Source organism: Cinclus cinclus, chromosome 2 (genome assembly GCF_963662255.1).
Source record: "Cinclus cinclus chromosome 2, bCinCin1.1, whole genome shotgun sequence".
NCBI lineage: Eukaryota > Metazoa > Chordata > Aves > Passeriformes > Cinclidae > Cinclus > Cinclus cinclus.
The window spans coordinates 18,547,394-18,573,639 of NC_085047.1; the positions used below are offsets into that span (position 1 = coordinate 18,547,394).

The window sequence follows — 26,246 nt, forward strand, 5'->3', positions numbered from 1 at the left end:
CTTTCTTTGTGAGGACACTGCTGGTCTGATTCATTACTGTGCCTTGTGCTAGAAGATCAGCAGTATTGATACATGTAAAGAGAGATGACTGGTAAGGGTTAACTTTTAATTCAGCAAAGAAGCAGAGAGAAATGTTTTGCCAAACAGATTAGGTGCAGAAGCTGTGCAACTGTTGAACTGAACTTGCACTGAACTTGGTCTGAGAACTTCTCCCAGTAGGTTACATTTTTACTTCTCTAGTTTTTAAACAGCTTCTGTAGCTATATGTGCATACACCCACAGAGAGAAAATCCCAATTAAGTAATCAAAATACTGTTTTGCCAACTGTGCGTTATGTTACAGAAAAGCTGCATTTGTGATGGTGTTTAGTCACAGAAGAAAGCAAGACTAGGCTTTATGGAGATCCTGTGAAAGTGAAGTTGCTCCCCCTGCCTCCCCATTGTATGTATGCACAGCTTTCAGTGCTGTGCTCCCTGACCAGAGAGAAGTTTAGAACAGCAGAATATCTGGATGCTCTGCAGAAATTTCAGTCTGTTACTGTTAACATGTCCTTTGGTGTGAATATACTTCAGTTGAAGAGAAATGGGAACAAATCTTGTCCCATTTAGCACTTCTGCTTTGGTAAGACTGTGTACACAAGGCAAGCTATGGGTTCTTGCCTTTGAATGGTTTGGGTTGGAAGAGACCTTAAAGATAATCTCATTCCAACTCCTTACTGTGGGTAGGGACACACTTCAACTAGACCAGATTGCTCAGAGCTCCATTCAACCTGAACACTTTCAGGGATGGGGCATCAGCTGAACTGCTGTGGATCAACTTCCTTAGGCAACTTGTTCCAGTGCCTTCATTACACTTAGGCTGAAGAATTTCTTCCAAATATCAGCCTAAACCCATAGTCTTTCAGTTCGAAACCATTCCCCCTTGTCCTATCACTCCAAGCCCTTGCAAAGTCCCTCTCCAGCTCACTTGTAGACCCTTTTAAGTACTGGGATGCTGTTCTAGGTTTCCCCAGAGCCTTCTCTTCTCTAGGCTGAATAACCCCAACTCTCTCAGCCTGTCTTTATAGGAGAGGTGTTCTGTCCACCTGATCATCTTGCTGTCCCTCCTCTGGACTTGTTCCAGCAGTCCATGTCCTTCCTGTGCTGGAGGCCCAAGAACTGAATGCAGTTCTTGAAGGGGATCTCAAGAGAGTTGAGGAGATTGAGAATCCCCTCCTTTGCCCTGCTGGCCTCACTGCTTTGGGTGTAGCCCAGGGCATATGTGGTTTCTGGACTGGGAATGCACCTTGCTGGGTTGTGTCTGGCTTCTCATCCAGCAGCTCACCCAAGTCCTGCTCACCAGGGCTGCTCTCAATCCATTCTCCACTCAGCCTGTACTTGTGCTTAGGATTGCCCCAGCCCTGTGCAGGACCTTGCACTTGGCCTTGTTGAACTTATTGAAGGAGCTGGCAGGATGCAGTATTGAATCTAGGACTGGGATTTTTTTTTTCCCTCCTTGCTTTTGAACCAATTTAAACACTTCAGGTTTCTTATAGCCTCTTTGCTGAAACCTGTCTTCTATTCGATGCGTCCACTTTGATGAGGTATTAATTTAAAAATAAACAGGTATTAATCTGTGTTTAGGTAGTGGCTAGTTTAGGGTTTGCCTGGGAAATGTAACACTCTCAAGCAGAATTGTTAGGATAATCTGCTCAAGCATGTCACACAGGCATTTCATCTCTGCCTGATTAGCCTTAGAAGTTCTTTTAAATGGAATTAGCAGGGCACATAGAACACAAGCCTCTTGTTTTGGGCTGCTTAATGTCACCTTCTTTGATCTTCGGAGAAATAGATTAAAAATCTGCAAGCCCTTCAGAAGCAGTTTCTTGACTTCCCAAATGCTGGCAATGGATGTTTATGTATCTGTATTAATCCACTACGTAAAAAATTCATTCTTCATTTACAGTAATGGACTGTTCCATATTCTTTGAAGTGATAGCATAATCAGGCAAGTTTCACAGGGTTTTCTGAGCATTTACTATTCAGGTTAGCAAATACTCAGGTGAAATGCTGTCAATATTTGTATTGTTTTCTGGCTTTAATGCCATTATGGTGACTGAAGAAATCAAGAAGTAGAGAATAATAAAAAAAGGAATGACAGCTCAAATTAGGACCTTTATTAGGATTCATTTGTGTTACTTGTCATTAACTATGAAAGTGCTTCAGAACCTCTCAGGCTTAATTGTGTTTTTGTTAAACCATAATGGAGTCATACTTTCCAGGTTCTAACTAAATAAGATGTTTAATATTTTATGTAGCTATGAATATATGGTCTCTTAAATTCAGGGCCATCAAAATCTTTATCCAAAAAGTTGTGCTTGGTGTTCTTGAGGTAATCGTTTTGAAGGAGCACTTGTTGCAAAACTTGGTGTATGGACAGTCCTTTTAACCATTTAGACCTAAATGATCTCAGCTGAATCTAAAGCACTGAGGTGTTTCTGACATACAGACTTGAGTTTTATTAGAAATACAAAACTACCTGGCTCTGTCTCTTTACTCATTTGTCTCCTCTTTGTAGCCGTGGGGGTCAATCTTAAGGAATTGGAACTTCTTAGCTGTGACACATCCTGGATACATGGCATTCCTGACGTACGATGAAGTGAAAGCAAGGCTGCAGAAATACAGCACCAAACCTGGAAGGTGAGAGGTTTTACTACATATTGCTTTCCAAATAAACTTGCTGTCTCAGAACCCACATAATTATGCAAGGTTCATACTTCTATTTAGCATATTTTTGCATTTTATTTAACACTCACTGCAACACTGAAAAAGTGAAGCAAAAAAATATCATGTTAGCACACTGAAGTCTAAATATGTAAAGACTAACAGAAAGAAATTGAAAATAAATTACTTTTTCTTTCTTGCTCTGAATCAGGTAAAATAAGCAATGCATTCTTGAAAAATGTATTTTAAAATATAATTTGATTTTCATAATGTACATTGTTTTTTTTACTTGATCGTAAAGCAAAACTCAACAGCTTTCATGGTAATGTTCAAGCTATACATTTAATCTGTGATTTTGTGTTCCTTTTGTGTTTCTTATCTTTCTTTTTCCTTTGCCCGTATCATTCTATGTTATAAACTCTTCACCTAGAAAATCAATCAGTCAGATTAAAGATTGTGACGTGTAGAATTTTTTTTTAAATACTTTTTCTGTGGTGCATAAACTGAGCTTTTACCAATATATCACTGTTTTCCTGTTTTTTTCCTTCACTCGTTAGGAAAAAAAAATCATTAATGGATTTAATCCTGTATTACTTACCATTTGTTTTACTAGTTTTATCTTACAGTTATGAAGCTTTTTCCCTAATGTCTCCTTGTTGAAACTTCTGCAAAAGCACATGTACACATAGTAAAAGTGCATTGTTTTGGAGCTGGTTAGTGATGTCTACCAACAGTTATACCCATATTCTGTACTTGGTTTCTTTTGACTTTTAGTAAATAGTATACTGTACCTTAAGTTACCCTAGTAGTCAAGTACATATGAACAAAATTCTTGTGGTTCTGGTAGAAAACTGCTGATTTTTAGCTTGATACACATGGGCACTACTGCATAAGTCTAATAACTGGGTTGATTTTGAGAGCATTTGATACGTTTAGTATTTTCTCTATTATTGATCCTGATGCTGTGATAGAGAAATTACCCCATGTAGCTTTTATGTTGCCTGTAAATAGACAGTTACTTTGAAGATAGTTTTCTATTGCGTATTGGAAAATTACTTTCTGAGTTGCTTAGGTGAAATGCTGGAGTGTGTAAGAGGGAATATGAAGAGAAATTTCTTCTTTAATCTGACTAAAACATCCCACAAATTACAAGATTTTGTTCAGATGAATAGTTAGTGCTTTGAGGTAATGTCAGCTCTACTGAAGGTTTTAAGAGCTCTGTCAAGCTTCAGAGAGGCTTTGATTTCTCATATTAGTTTGGAACAAAATGAAATATTGATGCATAATTAAGAAAAGCTGTTCTGTAATGCAGAATCAAGTTTGTGGTCTTTTGCTGTGAGATGTTTTTGTCACTGAGGTTTCTGCATGTGAAATGGTGTCTGAAATGAAAGGGAATAGGGTTTTTAGTAAGAAGCTCTATACATGCCCCATCCTGTTGCTTGTAATCTTCCTATTCTTCTAATAGTGCTCTGTGTCTACATTATGCATACTCCCAGTTATCACCTGTAATACAGAGAATTATTTCAATCTAAGTCCAATTGCATAGTTAGTACTTGACTTTTCTGAAACAGAAGTGATATTTCTTTTGTTCACCTCCGCAGGATCACACAAAATTACAATTTTCTAGTAGATCAGATGTTACCTTTTATTTTTCCTGTTTCTGTTGCATCTAAAGATGCTTTAAGTTTTTCCTTCCACTTGTTCATGTTACTGGCCTGCATGTGCACAAAAGGTGTCTGTTGTAGCTATGGAGACTGGATAATATCATACACTTTTGTGGAAGAGGTTTATGGACATGTCTGAGTGAGACTGCTCATGGTGAATGTGCAGCTTTCACTCTGAGAACTAAAACACAAACAGATGAAAAGCAGGGAATAGGCAACTATTCAGTGATTATTTCTGATCATGAGAAACTGACAGTGTAGGAGGGGCAGGTTTATTTAAGGTTATACAAAGAACATGGCAGAATTGGGAATCCGACCCAAATGTTCAGGGGTCTAATTCAGTGTCTGAACCAGAGGCCATAATTGCTCTCTTCACTTCTTTTGCTGAGCTCTGAATTACATTGACTTTTCCTTCATCCTGTTTTTATCAAGCTACATTTTCAGACTGAGTTGCACTCGCCTGGGCCAGTGGGCCATTGGGTATGTGACGGGTGATGGGAACATCCTGCAGACCATACCTCACAATAAGCCTCTGTTTCAAGCTTTGATCGATGGCAGCCGGGAAGGATTGTAAGTACAAATTCTTAGAGCCACCATGGCTATGAAATCCTGATTTCCTTGTTGTCATCATGCTTATATGGGTAGTTAAAGATGTTTAAAACAGAGAATCTGTATATGGTGGTTAGCATTCTTTCAGAGTTTATGGACCATTCATTTAATTCATTTAGAAACCATTTGTTTGTAGTTAATTCAATTAAATAGAGTTACTGAAAGTTAACCAAAGTCATATCTCATAGAAAATAAATTCCATGAGAAAATATAATGAGACAGCTGTTGCATTGATCCCTCCTTCCTCCCATAGCCCCCCAAGAGTCCCAAATGCACTTAAGCTTATTGAACAGTTACTACTTCCAGTTACTCCTGTGTCTAACTGTGGACAATGATCTGAAAGCTGTGTAATTGCATTTATGTATTGTTCAGCCAGAACATTTTCCACATTCTAATAGTTTACTGAAAATATTTATAATTATTAGAGAATGTAAGTTTATATGGAGAAGTAGTACATTTTTGCTAGGTTGACTGAAGAAACAGACAAATATTTGGTGTCAGAATCTTTTCACTGCAATGCATGTTTTACTATACCAAATGTGAATATATAACATGAAAGAAAAAGGAAAGGCAATTGATCAAGCCTAAAAAAAAAAAATTTAGTATTTTTTCCAGGTATGTTGATTTCACACTTGTAATAAAAACACACATATATTGGTAGTGTTTCTCTCTGACAAAACCTAAGCAAACAAAAACTGGAGCTGAGAGTATTTTATACACAGTCATGATTTTGTACCTTGTAACTTTTTCATTATGTGACTTACAAATATATGACCTTTAAGAAACTGTTTCCAAGGTACAGATAACATAAACCTGAATATGGAACAACTTCGGGTTGCTGTAAAATAATTTAACTTATTGTTTATTTCTCATACAACTGAAATGCTCCCTTTAGTTCTTGCCTAATGTCCACTCTGTATCAGAATTTACCAGTGTCGATTCTTGTCAAAATATACACAGATATGTACATATATAATACTGTGACAAATATAATATTACATATATATTATTATGCAGATACACACAAATGTGTTACCTTATTTTCATCAGCTTTACTTGAAATAATCTAAAGAGTCCTGAGCATGGTGCTCCCAGTGGGGAAATCACTAGGAAGTATGAGCTCAGTGCGAAACAAAGATCTGAAATAATACTCTTTTGAGCAACCCCTAGAAGGTTATCTGCTAATCAAAGCTCAGGTGCTTTCTGGTGGCAACTATGCAAGTGATGTCAAAATCTTTCCTCTGCTTTTATAAATACGTTTGAGTATGTGTCAAAATGAATATGTAGCAATTCAGTTGCATTCAAAAGATAAAATAGATGGCTGAGGAAAGATGATTTATTTTAGTAAATGTCTACTGTAACTTATTCTGCCCACTTGAAATTTTAGTATGATTTAGCTACTAAGGCTAAATAAATGTGTGTATTTACAACAGTCTTCTTGTGATGCAGCTATCTTTTCCCAGATGGACGAAGTTATAATCCTGATTTAACAGGATTATGTGAGCCCACACCACATGATCACATAAAAGTCACACAGGTATGTTGGCAGAGTTTTGAGTTATTTGTAATCTTCATTTCCCAGAGTATCTCACCTAACCGTAACAATAAGCTTTTATTAAAATGTGAGTAATGAGTTCATAAGAGTAAAAATATGTTATTGACAGAATGACTTAGGTGAAAAACAGGATAATAATCCTTTAAACTGTAGAGCGGAGGGTGATGAAGGTGGCATGTCTCGGAATGTTTTGTTTATTCTGAGCCTTTTCCAAGTGAGAAGTGTTTCAAGCATCTATTGAAGGATTTTCTGATATTTTTGTAACAGATTTATGTAGTTTGCTAATAACAAAGGGGAATACAGGAAAAAAAAAAAAAGAGGATCAAATAATAGTTTTGAAGCCTGAATAGGAATGGTGCAGTTGGTTGGCAAGTCCAGGAGGAAAAGTTCATGCATTGCAAAAATACCAGTCTTGGGGTACCCAGTTCTCTCCTTTCTTCTTTGTCTATGATGCCACTTGGATGAGAGATTACAGAAAAAAAACAGAAGTAGTTAAATGCCTGAACAGAGTCACTTTACAGAGAATTGGAGAGAAAAATAGTATATATAGTTGTGTTTATAGTCTTGTTAAGTGACCATATGATTAATTATGCAGATGTTTGGTAGTCAAGTAGTAAGAAGTAGCCATCCTAAGACAAATTCTTGATTAAAAATGGTACTGAAATTAACACCAGAAGGTTAAGGAATACTCTGTAGAGCATGTTTTCTGATGAAAAGATCTGGAAGACTTGAGGATATTTTCAAAGAAAAGCCATAGACTAGAAACAAGCTATGCTGTTACAGGTAGTCTTCTGTTTCTTCAAATCAGACTGGAAGACCTGCTGAATTTTCTGTACTTCTGGGTGCTCTACATGCATTCCAGCTCCCAAAGTATTTTAGAAAAGAACTGTTGTTTGCTATCTATGGTATTTTCGGAAATACCATTACAATTATATCTCTTTTGTAAGTAAGAGAATTCCTAAAAACAATTACCTGAAGAAAACCCATATACTTCTGTTCTCTGATTTCCATCTTTTCCCTCCAGTCTGAAGATAATAATGAAAGAGTAATGGAGATTAATCAGGTATTTGTGATGTGTAGAGCAATGCTGCAGCCCATATCTTCACTTTTTCCCAAAGAAAGGAGAAGCAGCACATGGTCAATGACTACCTTGTTCTTCACAAGTCGTTCATATTTTATTTTGAATCCATTGGATGAATAGAGTTGTTTCTGCACATGTAGTTACAAGGACATTATTAGCTAATTCTGATGGTAATTCAACAGAGTCTGAACTATGTCAATCTGCCTTAAATAATACATACCTGAAGAGGTTTAAAGTTGTTACTATACCTGCTTAAACAATGAAAAGATGGTATGAAAGTGGCTGCAGGGCTAGATTGTTGCAGATAGGTTCTTTGCTAGAGCTCCACCATAAGCATCTTTAGTACACTGACTGCAGCTGCAGATACAAACCCTCTCTTTTGTTTTCTCTTCTTCTTAACCTCATGTCCCCTCACTTTACTTGGCAGTAGCTGCTTATTTTCCTGTGATCTGGATTGTACTTCAGGCTTTCAAAATTTGGTTTTTCAAGGCTAAAAATGCTTTTTTCAATGCAAATGCATTTAACTGTCAGTTCCCCAACAATAACTAATTCTAGAAGACTATTCTGGACTTGAGTTTTGTCTGTTTTTTATTCCTTCTAATGGTGGTGTTCTACCTTCCTGTTGGTCTTGTAAGGATGCAAAGTACTGAATAATCTGCATGACTGTTGCCAAGTTATCCTGCAGGATGTTCTTGCCATTTTTCCTTTACGAGGATTGTGTACTTTAACATACTGCTGTACAACATCCTTGCTGTAGGTGAAAAGCCCTCTTGCTTGTCAGATTTCAATCCAATAATCTTCTTAGTCATAAACTCATATCTAGAGATGGAAATCCCAGTTTTCCCATTCATCACTTAATTTTTACTTAGAACCATGTGTTCATTTTCTTCCTTTTTAGCTGCAACCAAAGAAATGCAGGATGTGTGCCTTGCTTAGCAGTTACATGTGACAAGTCTGTACAAAACCTGATAGGCACAGATATTTTAAACACTTTTTGACATGAATTGTAGTATCACAGAAGAAGCAAAAATGTAAGCTGCTTCAGTAGCACTGTGGCTTTTAGGTAGATCAGTATCAAGAGTTTCCTTGGTTAAGAAATAAAGCAGGCTGAAAAACAGCATTTGGAGAAGTGTATTCTTCAAATATCAAATCACTGGAAAGAAATAATCGCTTGACTTTCTTTTGTTACAGGAACAGTATGAATTGTACTGTGAAATGGGTTCCACTTTTCAGCTGTGTAAAATCTGTGCAGAGAATGACAAGGATGTGAAGATAGAGCCTTGTGGACACCTTATGTGCACTTCTTGTCTTACAGCATGGCAGGTACTGTCATAGTTTAGTTGGTGGGGAAGAGGACGTACTTCTCTGTTGCGTTCTTATTTACAGTGTGGGTATGTGTTTACTTTTCCAAGTGCAAGGATGTATATATTTAAAATTAAAAACTTCCACATTTTTCAAATCAGAAATCTGTGAAAAATAAAGCTCCAGAAGTTTTTGCAATCTGGACTTGTCGTCTTGCCAGGGCCATTTGCTGACTGCTGCTGAGTGGAAACTATTTCCTGAGTGCAGTACCTACTCAGACAATACAAAATGGGCATTTGGTGCCAATTCAGTCAGGTCACTTCATGATGTATTTGAAAGGCATAAAGAGGACATGTAGCTGCTGGAAATGGATAACTGACTAGACAGCATTTTATAAGGAGAAGGGACCTCTTTGGTGAGAGAAGGATTCACTCAGTAGTAGAGGTGACCTGTGAATGAATTGACCTGTGGAAAATTAAGCTTTTAGGATGCCTGTGTTTCACATTAGTAACATGCGAAGCACTGAAACACCTAGATGGCTTTAGATGGTTGTTGGATTAAGAGATTGAATGGAGGGGAAACTCCCTTCTCTCCAAGTTGTTTATGGAACATCCAAAAAAACCTAGAGACTTCCTGGTTACACATTGGTGTGTTTTGTCCATCTTGTTCATGGGTGCACCAGGCTGTGGAAAAAGGAAGGATGGCTATCTTTCATTCTGGGCAGTTGACCTAAGATGTAGAGCCAGAAGCTGAGATCATTCCTCTTTACAATTGTGCACCATCCCTGCTTCTTTTGTATCTATATTTTATGGGGAGAAGTAAAGTTCATCCAGTTCTCAGAGAGGACTTAGTTCCATATTTAATATTCAGTCTTTGGTTACAAATGTAGTGAGAAGAGTAAAAAGAATCCTTGAGTCTAGTTCATTTTGGACCTGTTTAAAATGAGTACACCTCCATCAATGTGTTTTGACTCTTACATTTGTGGCATGTCTTCAAGTACTATAATTTTCCTTTTTTAATTAGGACATTTTCTCCATTATTAAGAAAGACTCAGGCAAACCTACACAATATATCAGAAGTATCATTTGAGTTTTTCTTCCATTAGCAATAAAGGTTTCTTGAAAGAGAAGTACTCTCAGTTTCCAATTTTGTGTTTGCAAAATTTAAGTTTGTTCCAGTCACAAATCTTTCAAATTGGCCATAGATCAGAAATTCTGAGGAAATTCCATTTGAGGCATACCCATGAAAGGATATTTATTTCACTACTAAGCAGCTGCTGAGCTGGAACATTGTTTCTCATTTCAGGAGTACCCTTTCTCTGTTCTTTCAAGTTTCATTTTGAATGACAGACATAGAAGTCTGACCACAAAAATCATTGACTTAAAAAATTTTGAAAAATTCTGAGGGGTCTGTAGTTTTGTTGGTTTTGTTTGCTTGTTCATTTGTTTTTGGCTTAGCTGACAGGGCTGAGCAGAAGGACTGAAATCTTTGTATTTCTGGTTGTTGGGTGTCTCGTGGTGTGGTAGGAGCATGTCTCAGTCTTGGGCCAGTGTGTGCTCTGATTCTGGAGACTTGAGAAGCTGAGGTGCTCAGTGCTTGGCTGTAGGACAGGGCTTCAGGCAGACAGTGACAAAGCATTTTAGGCTCAGTCTAAAATTCATTCTGTTTGAATGCACCAGGTTTCATCAGAACATAGCTACCAGCTGTAATTGGTCAGGTACATTTCAGACTTCATTACAAATTTAACTATTGTATAATTAGTGAGGCAATGAAGAAGTATTACACTGTAACAGCATCAGCTGTTGTGAGCTTCTGGTGGGTTGTTTAATTGGCAGCATAATGGCTCGTTAGGCGTGCCTCAAGAGATCCAATACAGATGTTTTCTGTAAGCAGAAAAAAATTGAGTAAGCAGCGTCAGGTCTGCATAGAATACTAAAGATGATTGAGCTGTTCCCCTTTATGGGGCTCAGTCTCTCAAATAAGATTTGGTTGTTTCCATTTTGTACTATGCAACAGGAGTAAAATGTCATTTTACACCACAGAAATCTATTGTCTGAAAAGTGCATGTTTTCTAAAAGCATATGGGCATATAGGCTGTATTGTGAGGTTCATAATGCTCTAAATAACCTTTCTGAGGGCATGGACAAGTGTGTATATTAATGTAGATATCTCGGATATATATTCATACTATTGAATATGCATCTGCTGATGTGTTTCGTTACTAAGGCTTTTTAAAAGAAAGGATGGAAATTGTTAGTGCAGAATACAGGTCCAAGAAAGCCTTGAAAACTAAAAGCTCTCTGCCTCACTGATTATTTTTTTTTAGAAAATGAAACTTTAAGGAGTTGTATAGAGTGGGGAGAACTTCTGTTTACTTGACCATGGCTACTTCAGGAGGACCATATCATTTGAAGATGTTTTCTGAGGTGGTAAAATTGACTAGTTAGTTGTACTTATTGTGCTGAAAGTAGAGTAGATGTGTCTTTCCATACAAAATGAAAATCCAGTACTAATGCTGCAAATGATATCAGGAGACATAATTTATGCTTACCTGGCCTTGTGATACAGTTCATCCAAAAAACTGCAAAATCATCTCTCAGTTTAGTAAGACAGGCAAGTGTCAAGATAAACAAAAATGCTGGAAAAAAGTTGAAGTTGTTTTTGCAACTGAGAAATCAAAAACCTGTGCTTGCTTGGTTATATTTCAGTATAAGTAGGTAGTTTAGAATTAATTTCAATGTTCATATCTCTGATTGTCTACCTGACTGCAAATACAGCACAATGTGATATCTGATTTCACTTTGAATTATCTTGAACTCTCAAAGCTTCATGGTTGTTCTGTGTGTGAGTTTGTTTGCAGTTTTATTTGTTTGGTGGTAGGTTTTGTTGGCTTTTTTTTTAATAATTCAAATCTAGGTTGTGCTTTTTGATGGAAATATTTCTATAAGTTCTTGAAATTATTCTCTGATTTTTGTTCATTAGTAGTCATGAATAACATCTTTTCATTATTTCTGAAATAAGAAAATGGAATTGAATAAGGCTGCTTGAAAATCATTGAACACATATAACTTAAAAATTAAAATTCAAGTAGTTCTTGTTTATGATTACATGTGAAAATAATTCTTTGTTGTATGTAATTTATTGAAAATGTAGTTAAGTCCTGATTTTTTATGTAAATGTGAAGAAAGCTGTTTGTAGCTTTAGGTGTTATGAATGCTGGTAATGCTGCAGCTGTGATGGACTGAATATGTTTTTTCAAGAAGAGCTGCATGTCATAAAGCTTGCCTGCATTTCCTAACATCAAATAAAATTAAATATTTTATGGTTAATATAAAAGGCATATAATAAAATGCATTATTTCTGTCTACACACCTTCTTTCTCTTGAAGAAACAGCAAAATTGTAAGCCTGAAAGGAAACATGTTGCTTCCTGACCTGTAATATTGAGACTGTTTTAGTGCTTTGTAGAGATAGAAGCTACATTTTGATTAGTAATTTTTAAGCAAAGCTTAATCTGTTCAAGAGAAACAGCTTTAAATGTGCAGTGATTTTAAGATTTACTCTAGTTAAATATTTATTAATCTATTTCCTGTTTAATCCAGTCTTTCTTTACAAGCTTTTAGAGACTGGTTGAGGATGTTTCTGTGTGAAACGTCTAAGACCTACTTTTAAAACTATTGCTGGTTTTAATTTTTTTAAATGTATCAACTTTTTTTGTCTTGCTGTAGGAATCAGATGGCCAAGGCTGCCCTTTCTGCCGCTGTGAAATCAAAGGAACAGAACCAATCATTGTGGATCCCTTTGATCCCAGGGATGAGAACTCTAGGTGCTGCAGTATTATGGATAGCTTTAGTATGCCCATGTTGGACTTGGATGATGATGATGATAGGGAAGAGTCTCTAATGATGAATCGTTTGGCTTCAGTCCGAAAGGTAACTTCTCAAACCCTGCACAACAGCTAAACCCAGATGTTTGTAAACAAAGCTGCCTGTAACTTTAAACACTGAGAGGTTGCACTTCATGCTTTAGCTCACAGCATCTCACTGAACAGTTTTTGGATTGAAAAAAAAAAAAATGTATCAATACAAATGCCTTAAAACTGAAGTTTAATTGGAGAAAAAAATTCCAGATTCTCACCAGTGTGAATTGAGATAACTTAGTCTATAATGGACCAAGCATGAGTTTGCACCAGCTGAAACTCTTATCCAAACTATGCTGTATGGACATTTCCTTGAGCTTTTGTTTGTAGAGAACAAAAAAATTTCCTATATGCATTTGTTTTCTGCATGCATACATATGCATACAATGTTTTAGGATTAAAGGTGAGTTTCTAAACAGTTTTTAATATTATTTCTTTATAAAAGTGACTTGATGCCTAATTCATACTGCACACAAGTCAATTTAGTTATGTTTCATGTGAATTGTCTATGATTTTTTTTCTGTAATTTTTAGTATTAGGAACTCTTAATGGGAAAAGTATTTTTGAGATTATCCATAGTGACTTTGTATTTTGGGATGTTTTTTGTCCTGGAAGTGCTCTATGTTAAATTCTGAGATCTTTGTGAAGGAGATTTTATTAATGATAAGTAAGCACTATCATTGACAAATGTTTATTTTATGGTGTTAGTTTTTACTACTGTGTTTTAGCCTGGTATAGATATTGTCAGAGGCCATGCAACTCTGATTTTGACAGAGCATTTACTAGATTTTACCTTATACTAAGGTCATCTAGATTGAATTGTTGCCTTGGAATTAATTTTCGAACATCTTACTTTTCCATTTCCTTATCATTATGTTTGTTAAAAAAAAAAATTCTTTACCCTCATATCTGAGAGTATCTGTCAGTTAATATACATGCTTCTGATATCCTTCCTAGCCTCTTAAGGCTTATGAATCATTCTTGTGTTGTGTATGTAATACAACATGTTCTACCCTTGGGAACAGTTTATCCTTCCTGCCTGGACTTAAATTGCAGTCTGCAGGCTGACCTCTGCGAGATAGCCTTGAATTGATGGGCTTTTATAACGCTATCACTTCTGTGATAAGGCAAAAATGCATTATGCCTTTATCAAAAGAAGGAACAATAGGTTTACTATAAGACATCTTCTTTTAGGTATCCTCCAAGTGCTTGAGTGCTTTGGTGCCTTGCTATTTTTGTTTCTTTGATTTCATTGTTCAGTGGAAGAAATCTTCTCTCTGCCAGCCTCTTGAAGTCTATTTGAAATTGTTGAATTATAGTGTCATTCAGTGATTTTAGCAGCTGTTTTCTTAAAATTGTTACCATTGCTTGCACAATGATGGTCTTAACCATACCACCTGTGTGTAAATATGGCATTGTTTATATATGCACTTTTGTTAGCAATGTCTTCATCAGACTTGCCTGTTTCTTTAACCATTATTTATTTTTCCTGCTAACCAGTGTATCTCTGGAGCCTGCTAAAAGAAATTATATTTTTCTCTGTGGCATTATGTAGAATATTACTCTTTGTGAAATTTTCTTTTTTTTTTCCCATTAATGCTGTTCATATGAACAGGATGCTGCATAATGACTCTGTTGTAGTAATGTAATTTGTTGAAATTATGGGAGTTAGGTGGCAAAGACAATAATTTAGCTCTTGCTGGTGCTGTTGTAACTTTGTAATCTCAGTGAGCAAATTTTTCAATTCTTACTTTATTGTATGGACTGTGATAAGCTTTCTCAAGATAAATCTGTTAATCCTTGAAAATCAAATGGGCTGTATTTGTGTCAAATCACCTGGCTGACCATTTGAAGAAGAATCTGGCTAGCAGTGAGCCGGGCTGTGAAACTCATTAGAAGAGGAGAGTTTCAGGGACATGAAGTTCTGATGAAAGTGACTGTAGGGCTTCACAATGTGTTGTGGGAATAAAGGTATCAGAAAAATATCAGTTCATCATTTTTACCCCTGAATTGCACACAGAAACTCTTAAGAGGTGTCTGAATTAAGTCTCTGCAACACTTCAGAGACCTTGAAATTGTTTTAAGGGAAAGAATAATCATGAGCTCCTTAATAATTCTTTAAAGGAATTAGTAAGTGGCTGCACATTAAGAAAAAAGAGTAATTCTTGCTAGGTGTTGTATATGAGTCAGCAGTAGCAGATCAGCTCTAACAGAGGCTTTGGAGGAATCCACTGCAGTTAGGCTGTTTATCTGCCTCATCAATTAGCTTATTTTTTTTATTTCCAAATTGTCTTCAGATATTTCTTAATGAAAGAAAGAGGAAGAGTGTTGCCAAAAGCCTCTGTTAATTGTTTCCTCGACAAGAAATTTCCAGCCCCATGGTATCAGATTAGCTAATGCAGTTATTGCCCAAAATGTTCTTTTTCTCAGCTTTTGTTTTAGTAAAGCACAACATTATTAAATACACATATAAAAGGTGGAGATTACAGGTAAATATTGAAAATAGCTTTTTATTTTTTTAATTTTTAAAGAGGGAATTTGAGTCTCTAGTAGAGTATGTTAGTTACTCTATAATTTAATATTTAATTGCCCTAATGAATGAAAATAGTTCTCTGTCACTTTACTTTGGTACAAGACATAATTTGATATACTTCTTTTAAAAAGAAAGTAGGAAAATGAGGAAAACAGTGCAGGAGTTCTTGCTAAAATCAAATAACTTTGAATTTATAAATGCTTAAGGTAATTGATCCAAATAATATCCCATGAAAACATAGAGGAGGGCTCTACCAGTATAGAAGACTGAGGTTTTCAGTGCCTTAAAGTGAATTAACACTGCCTATAAACACTTTTGTCTAAAAGTACATGAAGTTACCCCATTGGGGGTGTTACTGTCTTCTCTGAAATTAATTTCCTGGGTATCTGAATGCACAAACCCCTGATTGAATGAGTCACAGTGTACTTTAAAACAGTGATAGAAAATTGTTGAGGCTGAAACAGAGTTTGCCAGGACTAGGCTTCTTCAGCAGGAGTTAGGTCAAATTCAGTAACTCACAGCAAAAGACCTTGGCTCTCAAAATATGGGAGAAGGCTGTTTTAATAATTTCCATATGGTTAAGTTGACTTTTTTCTGGTAATGGAAGAAGGCATGTATTACATAGTAATAATGTTTTTCATTTCATTATATAAAATATAAAAATGTGTAAAAGAAGACTTCAAATATGTATCCATATATTCCCTTTGGCAGTACCTGAACTTCCTGCACAATGGTACACCTGGTTGGTGGGAATGTATTAAGATCATGTCACACAACAGAAGGGACTTACTTAACTGATTACTTATTAGTATTTGAAGGATATAAATGCTGGGAGGCAGTGTGCCTCCCCTAATTACTGTGTGCTGTGTTGGCAGTGTGCTGCTGACTCTCACAGACCTAACACCCTCTCCCTCCTTCATATGCATTTTCTTGGGTCAGCAAAGATAGAGGGAATAAAGCTGTCTTTTCAAAAACATGTTTACAGTCATCAGTCTTAAGTGATGTAAATTTATATCCTCATATAAGTTTTTAAGCCAAGATAATACAGCTCTGCCTAGGTCACAGCTTATCTTAACAAGAAATAACAAATATGTGAGTTACTCTTACCTGATTATAGATAAAGAAACTTCAGAGAACTACTTCTGGTGTAGGTCTGCTTGGACCCTCGTAGATGTCTCATGCAGTTTGAATTTGCTCCAAGGACATGAACAGGCAGGACAGTATTCCTCAGTGAGTCAATCATTAAGATTTGAGTATGCTTTTCATATGTGCCTATCTGGTATAAAATACTTGAAAATTCTGATTCAGTAGCCTGGCTGTTAATATTTTCACCAGAAAAAAAACTTCACTAGAAATTATAATCAGTGTTAGAAGTGGGCTTTTTCTTGAATTCACAATTGCTGGGAGAAAACTGATACCAGTATATCCCAGTAACAAATAAATCTGATGGAATCAGACAAGTGTGGTCCCTTCTGCAGTACAACTGCAAAGTAAGTCACAGCTGCTTTTCCCCTGGCAGCAGTCACCCCAGCCAGATGAAGTCCATGTTGTTACAAAGGAGTCTGTGTTCTTCTTAATAACATCTTTATTGCACAGGTCTCTGTGTGGTGCAGCAGAGCCCCTTATACACTGAAGGTCTGTCTTGTGTCACTGCCAGTTCATTTGAGTTAGTTTGTGTCTTAATCCCTTGCTTGTTTTAGCTTTTTGTCACTGTTCTCTCTCATTGAATGTTTTCCCTAGTGTATAGAAAACACACAGAAATCTCCAGTAGGTGACAAACGTAGAAATAGAGTGTGCCAGAAAGAGTAGATATTAGTACATCTTTAATGCCTTGGTATTCACATGAGATGCACCCATTTGTTGGCCTAGCTGTCAACACGCATCAAATGATGCAGCTAGGCAGGTTGGATGGGAGTGGACTGAAAAATACGGGATTTTCATGATGGGAATATGATGGAAATCTGATACTGAATGCTAAGGGTAAACCTGTTTGTTGTTGTGGAGTATTTGGTTTTGTTTTATTTTTCATATCAGCAGATCCAAACAAGAAATCATTAGTTTGTCCCAGCAAAGCTTTTGCTCTTACTTCAGCACCAACTGGTGATATGGATTAAGCTTCCTTGTAGGAAAAGAAAAGCTGCTTTTGCTTGCAGCTATTGAATTTTTTTTTTTTAATTGTGCCTGATAAGTTACTCTTTTGTTGGCTGTAATCAAATTCCTTTATTGAAGTCTCTGGGGTTACAGCATGTCCTGTTAGCATTGTGGCTGTAGTATAACATAGTAGTCCAAAAAATTTCTTTGCTATTTTGAAACAAGACATATCCAGGCATGGATGTAAGCCTAAATCCAAGTCTTCTCACACACCTACTACTTGAAAAATTTTGCCTTTTGTTTTGTTAGTTGTGGTTTACTGTCCATGGAATGTGATAGAGGTAGCCAAATACCAAGCATATACAGAACTATAAGTTTATCACATAAATTAAAATGCTTGCTTCATTTGGTTTAATAGCATATCAGGGTTTAAGAATCTTGAACTTTTAAAGGAATGGGTTTTAAATGCGAATATTCTATGATTTTTGTCTCTGCAAAAGTTTGTTGCAGAGACAAAAATTGTTGCAGCAGGAGAAAAGAAGTCTGACATGGGTGGAACCAGTGAGAACACTGAGGGATGAGGGCATCATTTTGCCTAATGATTCTTTAGAGCAGAGCTGTGTAAAAGAAGTTTGTGAGATAGAAACAGGGATAGATGTTCTTTAAATTATATCACTACGGTGCTGTTCACTTAGCTGGGATATGTACAGCTCCATGCACTCTCCCATTTGAGAGTCTCAGGTTGCTCTCTCAGAAAATTGTGTTAATTAGTTTGATGATGCGACAATTAGAAGATTCTAAATTCCAAACAAATGTTCCCTGTCCAATAATTGGTTTTCAGTATTTCCTATCTTTCTTATTCTTTGTTTCCTACTCCTATCACATATGTGATAGCTCTTCTGGAACAATTCCCTACTGACTGAAATGCATTATGTTGTGCAACATCATAAAATGCTGTGACTTAACTACATCACGTTCATTTATTTTAAATAATTGAATCTTTTTGGAGGTGTGACCTGCTAATTTGGTTCTATTTCAGATAATTTGGGAAATAAATTCATTTTGTGTCTGCTGAAGTCAATCCTTTGAGTGTATTGTATTGCATGGTTCTTGGGCTTTCAGGAATGCTTTATGGAGCTGTATTTAAACTCTGAAAATTAATGCTATTAAATGATACAATGTTTATTATGCTGTTTAACTGACAGATACTTTTTGATAAGGAAAATTAATTGACATTTGGTTTATAGTAATTCTATAATTATGGTTGCTCAGGCATGCTTGCACATATTTTGTTTAGTTGTTCAATTTTCCTTAATATTGAGAGTCTTAATGCTTCAGCAATTCATGTGCTTATCTTTATGGCCTTCCAGTCAAGGACAGGGTCATTCACCAATTAGAGGAAACAAAGACAATTTAAAGGCTTTATTCAAGGCATTTAATATTAATATTGAGACCACCTCTTAATTCAATTGAGAAACTGAGAAACTTCTGATAACCATGAAGACCACAAATCTTAAACTGCTCTGTCTCGTGAACTTAAATGTACAGTTGTGACACTGAGCTTGCACATGTACACAGAGTGGGGAAGATTCTAAATAGCAACCAAAAATGATCATGATTATGGAGTTGCACATTACCCTTCTAGCTTTCTTACCCCTCTCCTGCATTTTCATGCACTGTTGACAATAATACTGTGGTGGCTCCTATTTTTGAAAGAAATGTGGTAGCAATCCCTGCTATATAGAAACAAGATGTTAAACTAAGCTGAAGCACAGAACATTGATAAGGAGTCAGTGCTCTAGATCCTTTTCCTCATTCTGCTTTTGAATTTATGAACTTTCCAGTTTCTTTAATATAATCATTGTGTGTAAAGAAACATAGTGTTTTTTACTTGTATACCTTGCTAAAGAACTTTCCTTAGTTATCACTATGGGTTGTTCAGCATTCATGAGAAAAAGCTTATGAGGAGAGGGGGAAGTATTTTTTTCCAAGGGGTTTAGCCTAAAGGTAGGTCCATTTTTGCATCTCTAGGCAAGCTGTGATATGAGGACGATGAGATGCCTCAGTGCACAAGCGGCCTTGGTGGAAATGTCTTCCAGCTACTTGTGTCTACTCTTGGGGAAAGCACAGAAATTCAGCTTTATTGCAGTGCACTGAAACTCATACAGTGAGTTCATAGATATAACTTGAGCTGATCTATGCAAGCACCTGAGATTTCTGTAAAAACTGAGCTAGATGAGGGGTAGGGACTAGTTGCAAAATTGGGTAGAGCCCTATATTGTGAGTTGAAATATTTGATTCTGATGAATTTGAAAGCACAGCTCAAGGAAAAAAAGAAATCGTAGTTAGTCACTGGAGAGGAGGATGTTAAATATTTGTGTTATTAGTTCAGTATTTGCTTAAATGATAAAATAGTTCTAAAATTACTTTTGTCATTGCTTCATTTTCCCCCTAATGTCTTGCTGGTGATTTTGATTAGTAAATTTTCAGAAGACATATATTCTGTTTTCTATGGAAGTATGATTTGAAAACAAACAGTAGGCAATAACAGGCAATATCATGGATGTCCAGCATTTAAAAGTATTTTGTAGAACTTTAGGTTGAGTATTCTGTATTAATGGAAAGGTTATCAAAGGTAGCAGTGCTACAGTAAAATCTATGATTTTTTTTTCCCTTGAGTTTGGCAGTGATTGTTAGATTTTTATACAAAATGCTGGAATATATATTCTTTTATGTTCACCACAAGTTAACATGGGTCTTAATTCTGAAGTAGAAAGACTAGTAGATTTATTTTTCAGTAACTATAAGATGGGCTCTACTGCCCAGATGTCCATTATGAAAAATGACTATTATAATTGACTCTTAGTATCTGATAAGTATCAAGCATTTTAGTTGTGGAATGGAAGTTGTATACTTGATCATCAGGTAAAAAGTAATTTTATTTTTTCTGTCCTGAAGTGCAATGAGAGGCAGAATTCACCAGTGACTTCCCCAGGATCTTCCCCTCTTGCACAAAGAAGAAAACCACTTCCAGACCCCCTGCAAATCCCACATATTAGTCTTCCACCTGTCCCTCCCCGTCTGGATCTGATTCAGAAGGGAGTAGCACGGTCACCATGTGCCAGCCCAACTGGGTCACCAAAGGTGAGTGTTACTGAGCCATGATTTCTGGATATAAGAATTATGAGAAATTTCATTTGTTTTTTTTTTCCGAGGCCAGCTTCTTGTTTGTGTTGGTTGTACAGTGGACTGTTTCAAACCTTTCCATGGATTTTGCTTTTTCAGAATTTTGCTCTGCCTAAAAGAAGTTTAACTCCTTCTAGTTTAATGAAACCATAGATTAGATACATAATGATGAAGTCTCTTCTCTTTCCATAATACCTTATGTAGTTAAATGCTTCCAGCTGCATGTGCTGGTCAAATATGGCTTCAGTTTTTCTGGTGATTATACTGGACATAATGTGGTCAGAATTTTAAAGATGTTGCAGTAATGGATCAGTTCTGTAACAAACTCTGATTAATGAAAATAAATAGAAGCTAAAGTTTCCTGAAAATAGATTTAAAGGTCATTTTCTCATTAAGATTATATGTTTTCCTTTTATGATGATTTATGCTCAATTTCCACAGTGTTCTTACAAGAAAAATATGCGCAGATACACTGCTTTCAAAACCTTAAATGGCACTAGGACTCAAATTTCAAGGGAAATAATAATGACTCTCTAGCCAATAATATTGTCTGCTATGTTTTGTAAAAATAGTGATGCTAAAGATTCAATGATTTTTTAAGTGGATAAGCATGAAAGAGAACAAATACTGTTTCTTGTTCTCTATAAAAAGTTGATTGTTTTATTGTAATTGTTGTATAAAGAGAGGGAGTTAGATCAAAATTTTTCATTTTTTATATGATTAATTAAAATTCAAGTTCAGGACATGACTTGAAACCTGCATGCTCATAATAATCCAGTTTGAAGTACCTTGTTTCTTTTGTCTGTTTTTTACTGTAAGGTTGAAAATTAATATATTTTTAAGATTTTAGTGGTTTATCATTTAGAAGAAAAAATGGAAGTTTGAATAGTTTCTTCAATCTTCTTTCTTAACTTTCTCTATTATACAAAGGAATTTATACCACATTGAGGATATGCACAAAGCATTATGCCACATAAATTAGTTTTACAGTAGGTTTTTTTTTGCAGAGTTCATGGCTTCAAAAAAATAAGTAAACCAGGAATATAATTAATACTGCTTTAATTTTTTGAATTTTTTTTTTTATATGAAACTTCTCATGGAAAGAAAAATTGTGGTGTGCAAGGGAAACAGGATGGGGACAGCAAAGAATAATCTCATACATTATAAAAATTACATTTAAGAGAAAAAAGATTATTTAGTCCTGCCAAAACTACTCTTTCAGGTAAAAAACCCCACAACTTTTCTGTTTTGCTCGAGTTAAAAACTATAGTTTATAACTGTCAGGTATAACAAAAAATCTGTATCAGGGTATTATTTTCCTGTGTTGACAGTGAAAATAACTATTTTACTTGACTAGCAAGTGAGTTAAACACTTCTTTATTTAGTTTACATCCTTTTAATATGCATAGGCCTGTAGGTAGAAGAACTTTCTTTTCAATTCAAGTCACATGTTTGAGGTACTGCTTGAAGAACAGTGCCGGGCTAGCCAGTGAAATGAGAACAAGTGCTGCTCTTACTTTAAAAGTTTGGTGACCTCCAGTTCTTTAAGTGGTAATAATATGCAGGCTTACTGAAGTCCAAGAAAATTATAAATTCCCAGGGAAATAATCTTCTGTGTATTTGTTATGGTAGCTGGAGATAAAACATTTGCAAAGACCTGGCCCAACTGTTACTTTGTAAATTTCCATTAGTAATTCAGTCATAATTAAAATGTTTTGGTTTGCTCATATTTGTGCTCAGATTTGTGAGGCTATAAAGTTTTTTTTCCTGATAACCTGAGTTTTAGCTTTTTAGTATTAGCATACATAATTTTAGACCACATTTAACCATTTGTGATATAATTCAATTCTTAGAAAGCGAGTATTCTGACAAATAGTGCTTGCAGATAAGCTAATTGCAAGTAAAACTACAAACTAATTAGGTTGCTACCTGAAAAACTGAGCTGCAGTTCAGATAGATTTGGTACTCTAGCACAGTGCATGTCATGTAAAGATTGGAGTAATCCCTAGGTATATAATTAAAAATGAAATAATTATTTCTTCTTCCCCTTGTTCTCTAATCATAGCTTTGCTGCCAGCGAATTACTCTTCTGGGATTTTATTTTCTTTGGGGTTTTGGGTTTCTTTTCCACATCAGGAAACCTGTTTCTTCCAAACACTCCCCAGAATTCATTGCAGCAGATGAATAAGTGATTCAAATGATCAAAGCAAAGGATACGGGAAAGAAACTATGGGTCAAATAAATCTGCCTGAGTTAGTTGTCTTTTCTGCTTTCCATTCCTTGCTTGGGTTACTAATGCAACATCAGAAATGGGGCATGCTCTCTGCAGAAGGGCCAGGTTGTCTGCAGAATGCCAGCGAAGTCTGCATTAAACCTCCTGGCAAGTGCCACGGTGGTGCCAAGAAAATATCTCAGTCCAAACTAATGAAGCCACACTTGGTCGCGGGCAACATTCGTGCCTCTGTGTAACTTTTCTTTTTTGTAACTTCCTGTGTCGTCCAGTCTTCTCCCTGCATGGTGAGGAAACAGGACAAGCCTTTGCCAGCGCCGCCACCTCCCCTGCGAGACCCTCCACCGCCGCCGCCGGAGCGGCCTCCCCCGATGCTGCCGGAGAGCCGGGCGGGCAGACACCTGCACCACGCCGAGGGCCTGCCTGCCAGGGACCAGCCCGCGCCCCTGGAAGGATGGTGTCCCAGGGATGCCTTCGCCACCGCCCAGCTGGCCGGCTGCCGGGGCGCGGGCGACGCTTCCCCCAAAGCAGGACTGACCGCCGTGTCAAACGTAAGCGGGAGGCACGGCCGCGTGAGCTCCGAGCAGGGATTTGTGAGGAAGCACAGACGTCATGAGATGCCTGCAGAAGGTGCCAAGGTATTTCTAATGAACTGGGTGTTTGTTGGAGCCCTGAAGCCTGGGAGTTTTCAACTTTCTGTGCTTTCTGGCAGTGACCCCCAAAAGAACACTGCTTTTGACTTGAGGCCTTGGAGAAGGCTTCCAAATTTGAGTGATGGAGTTGGAATCGCTGGGGTATAGTTTGAAGAGGAGTGTGTAATATAACATGGTGAAGGGCTTAGAATGTGGGGTTTTAGAATATAGTAATTAGTATGGGACAAGATGGAGGTTTTGGGCGTTGGCTCTTCTTCCTTCTTGTTCCTTCTTCTTCGTCTTGCTTTTAGGTAGTAGTTTTTGGTTGGATAGAAAGTGTGGGTCGCAGGTGTTTGGTCACTGGGACAAAAGTATAAATAATATAGATATTGGCTTTTAATTGGAGAGTTAGGCCTTAAAAGACCTTGTAACAACTATTTTGTCATTTTTAGCTTGTTAGCGAGAAGTGCGGTAGCACTCACTGTGTTGAATCTGAAATTCACACGCTGCTGCAGCATTGTCTTGCATTGGCTAACACACTGTTTATATTGGCCAGTGGTGATTTGTTGTTCCTGCATCTTTTCTGTTGATGCTCAATAATAAGCTGCTCGGAAAGAAATTACTTGTTAAATACTGTAATTTGTAAAGCAACAGTACATGAGGGTCTGAGTCATAAATTTCACATAAAACCATAGAAAAATATCTGTGAGAGAATATTCTAGATTTGCTGTATTCTTCTAGCAAATTATCCACGATAACAATGTATCCCTGTATGCTGTAATAATATAGCATCTCAAGCCCACTTTGAAACTGACACATGCCAAAACTGCGTATGCATTTTCTGATGGAATAGTAGATGCTCCAGTTAGCTCTGCTTTAGGTGAGGTGATTTCTGGCATTTAGCAGCTTCAGGCACTTGCAAAGCCATTTACAGCTGGTCAGGCTTAGCTTTGAAAAGAGATCAAAAGGTGATGTCCTGAGAAGAAATTCCTAGTTCTGCTCTAATCAATTTTATCAAAGCAGCTCAGTAATTTATTCATAGAGGTTATTAACTCAAAGCTGCTGTCTTTGCTTGAAGACTACATAGCTCTTGCTTAGATGGATGAATTTGTGGTTAAGTAATGGAAGTCAGAAATAATTTTTTTATCTATTTGCTTTTCCCAAGACCACAAGCTATTTAACCTTTCTATCTCCAGTTATTTTGGATTTTTTGTATGTGTACGTGTATATAGCAAGTGTCTTCCCATATATATGGGGGGGGGGGGGACTGGTTATTTTGAAAGTACATTACTGAAATTCAATTACTGTCCAGAGTGGTGTTGACATACATGATGAAAGGTGCTTAAGAGATCTATGATATTATATATAATTGAATTATTATTAGGTAACCATTTTCTCAGCATTGATGCAAAGCACCAAAATTTTACTTAGAATTAGGCTATTGTTTAAAATGCTGCAGGTTTTCTTCTGATTTTAAAAGGATTCTGGGTTTTTATCTTCAACTGTACCTTCAGGTAGTGTTCTTGTTGTTTAGCACAGTACTGAGGCTGATGGCATGAATACTTCTCAATTGAGAACACCCAGTTGTTGTGGAAGTGTAGTCTGGAGAAGTTTGCATGTATAGGACTTTAACCAAGTACTGCTTGAGCTATCATCTTCAGGTTGTAGATCTATACCATTTGATTAGAGGAAGCAACCCTGAACTACCATTCCAGGCTGTATTTACATTCATGAGGGAAACATGGAATGAATTTTCTTTGATTCATATATCAATTGTAATATAAACCTTTTGCTATTGGTAGAAGCCAAGAATTGGGAAGACAATCCTGTGAGTAGAGGATGGATTGTGGCAGGCACTGTACCACAGTTTTAATAATTAATGTGTTTAGCATGATGTACCCATTGCTTTGCATTACACTTCACCTCTCTCACTTTGCAGTCTCGAAATCTTAATTTTCCTCCAAACAGTTCAGCTGTAACTGAGTGTCTGTCTAGTAAATGTCATGCAAAACAGCTTCATTTGGTAAAGTTTTAAACTAACATGTACTACAACTCCAAAATGGGGCGAGATGAAACAGGCCTAGGAGGTGTAAACTCCTGGGAAAGCCTTTACCCAAATGCTTTTCAACATCTGTTGTGTAATACCTAGCTGATGAATATCCATGGTGTTAGAAGGAGATACCCATTGTAATACTTGTATGATTTTTAGGTTTTTTCAAATGGTCATCTGATAAATGAAGAATATGATGTCCCTCCACGGCTTTCACCCCCTCTTCCAGCTGGCTCCATCATCCCTAGTATAAAGTAAGTTAACTTTATCTGTAAAAGAAAAGTGCTAGTTAATGTTGGATAATAGCACCAAGTGTCTGGCACTTAAAGAAAAAAATGGGAAAAAGAAAGAAATAAACTAATAGAACTTGATATATTTTCCATGAATTTTAGCGTGCCTTTACAAAGGAAAAGTAAATGTTATTGATTAAATGGGAGCAGTCCTAATGCTCATTGAACACAGCATGTTTGTGTAGGGAGAGAGGATAAATTGTGGCAGATTGTGCTCACAGGCATTTGGCAGTGAGAACAGATACTGTCTGGTTTGGCTTCTATTACTACAGGAGAAGTGTGGTCAGAGCTATTTATCATAGGGGATGACAGATTCTAGAGAAAGTGCTAGGGCTAAAAAATCTGTTCCATCACTGTTCTGCCCCTAATTTAGTCAGGCTTTCTGGGCTTTTAGTATGTGGAG

General features: G+C 36.6%; 1 protein-coding gene across 6 annotated transcripts in view; it reads left to right on the forward strand.

Annotated features, from left to right (window-relative positions):
- CBLB (Cbl proto-oncogene B) overlaps nucleotides 1–26,246 on the forward strand; it is a 122,699-nt gene that overhangs the window by 79,489 nt on the left and 16,964 nt on the right. For all 6 annotated transcript variants that reach the window (XM_062512111.1, XM_062512137.1, XM_062512119.1 and 3 more), the window contains 8 exons: nucleotides 2,557–2,678; nucleotides 4,799–4,936; nucleotides 6,425–6,512; nucleotides 8,803–8,934; nucleotides 12,641–12,844; nucleotides 20,414–20,599; nucleotides 23,144–23,509; nucleotides 25,713–25,807. In XM_062512111.1, coding sequence (XP_062368095.1) covers nucleotides 2,557–2,678; nucleotides 4,799–4,936; nucleotides 6,425–6,512; nucleotides 8,803–8,934; nucleotides 12,641–12,844; nucleotides 20,414–20,599; nucleotides 23,144–23,509; nucleotides 25,713–25,807 — 1,331 coding nt within the window. The remainder of the gene's footprint in view (nucleotides 1–2,556; nucleotides 2,679–4,798; nucleotides 4,937–6,424; nucleotides 6,513–8,802; nucleotides 8,935–12,640; nucleotides 12,845–20,413; nucleotides 20,600–23,143; nucleotides 23,510–25,712; nucleotides 25,808–26,246) is intronic.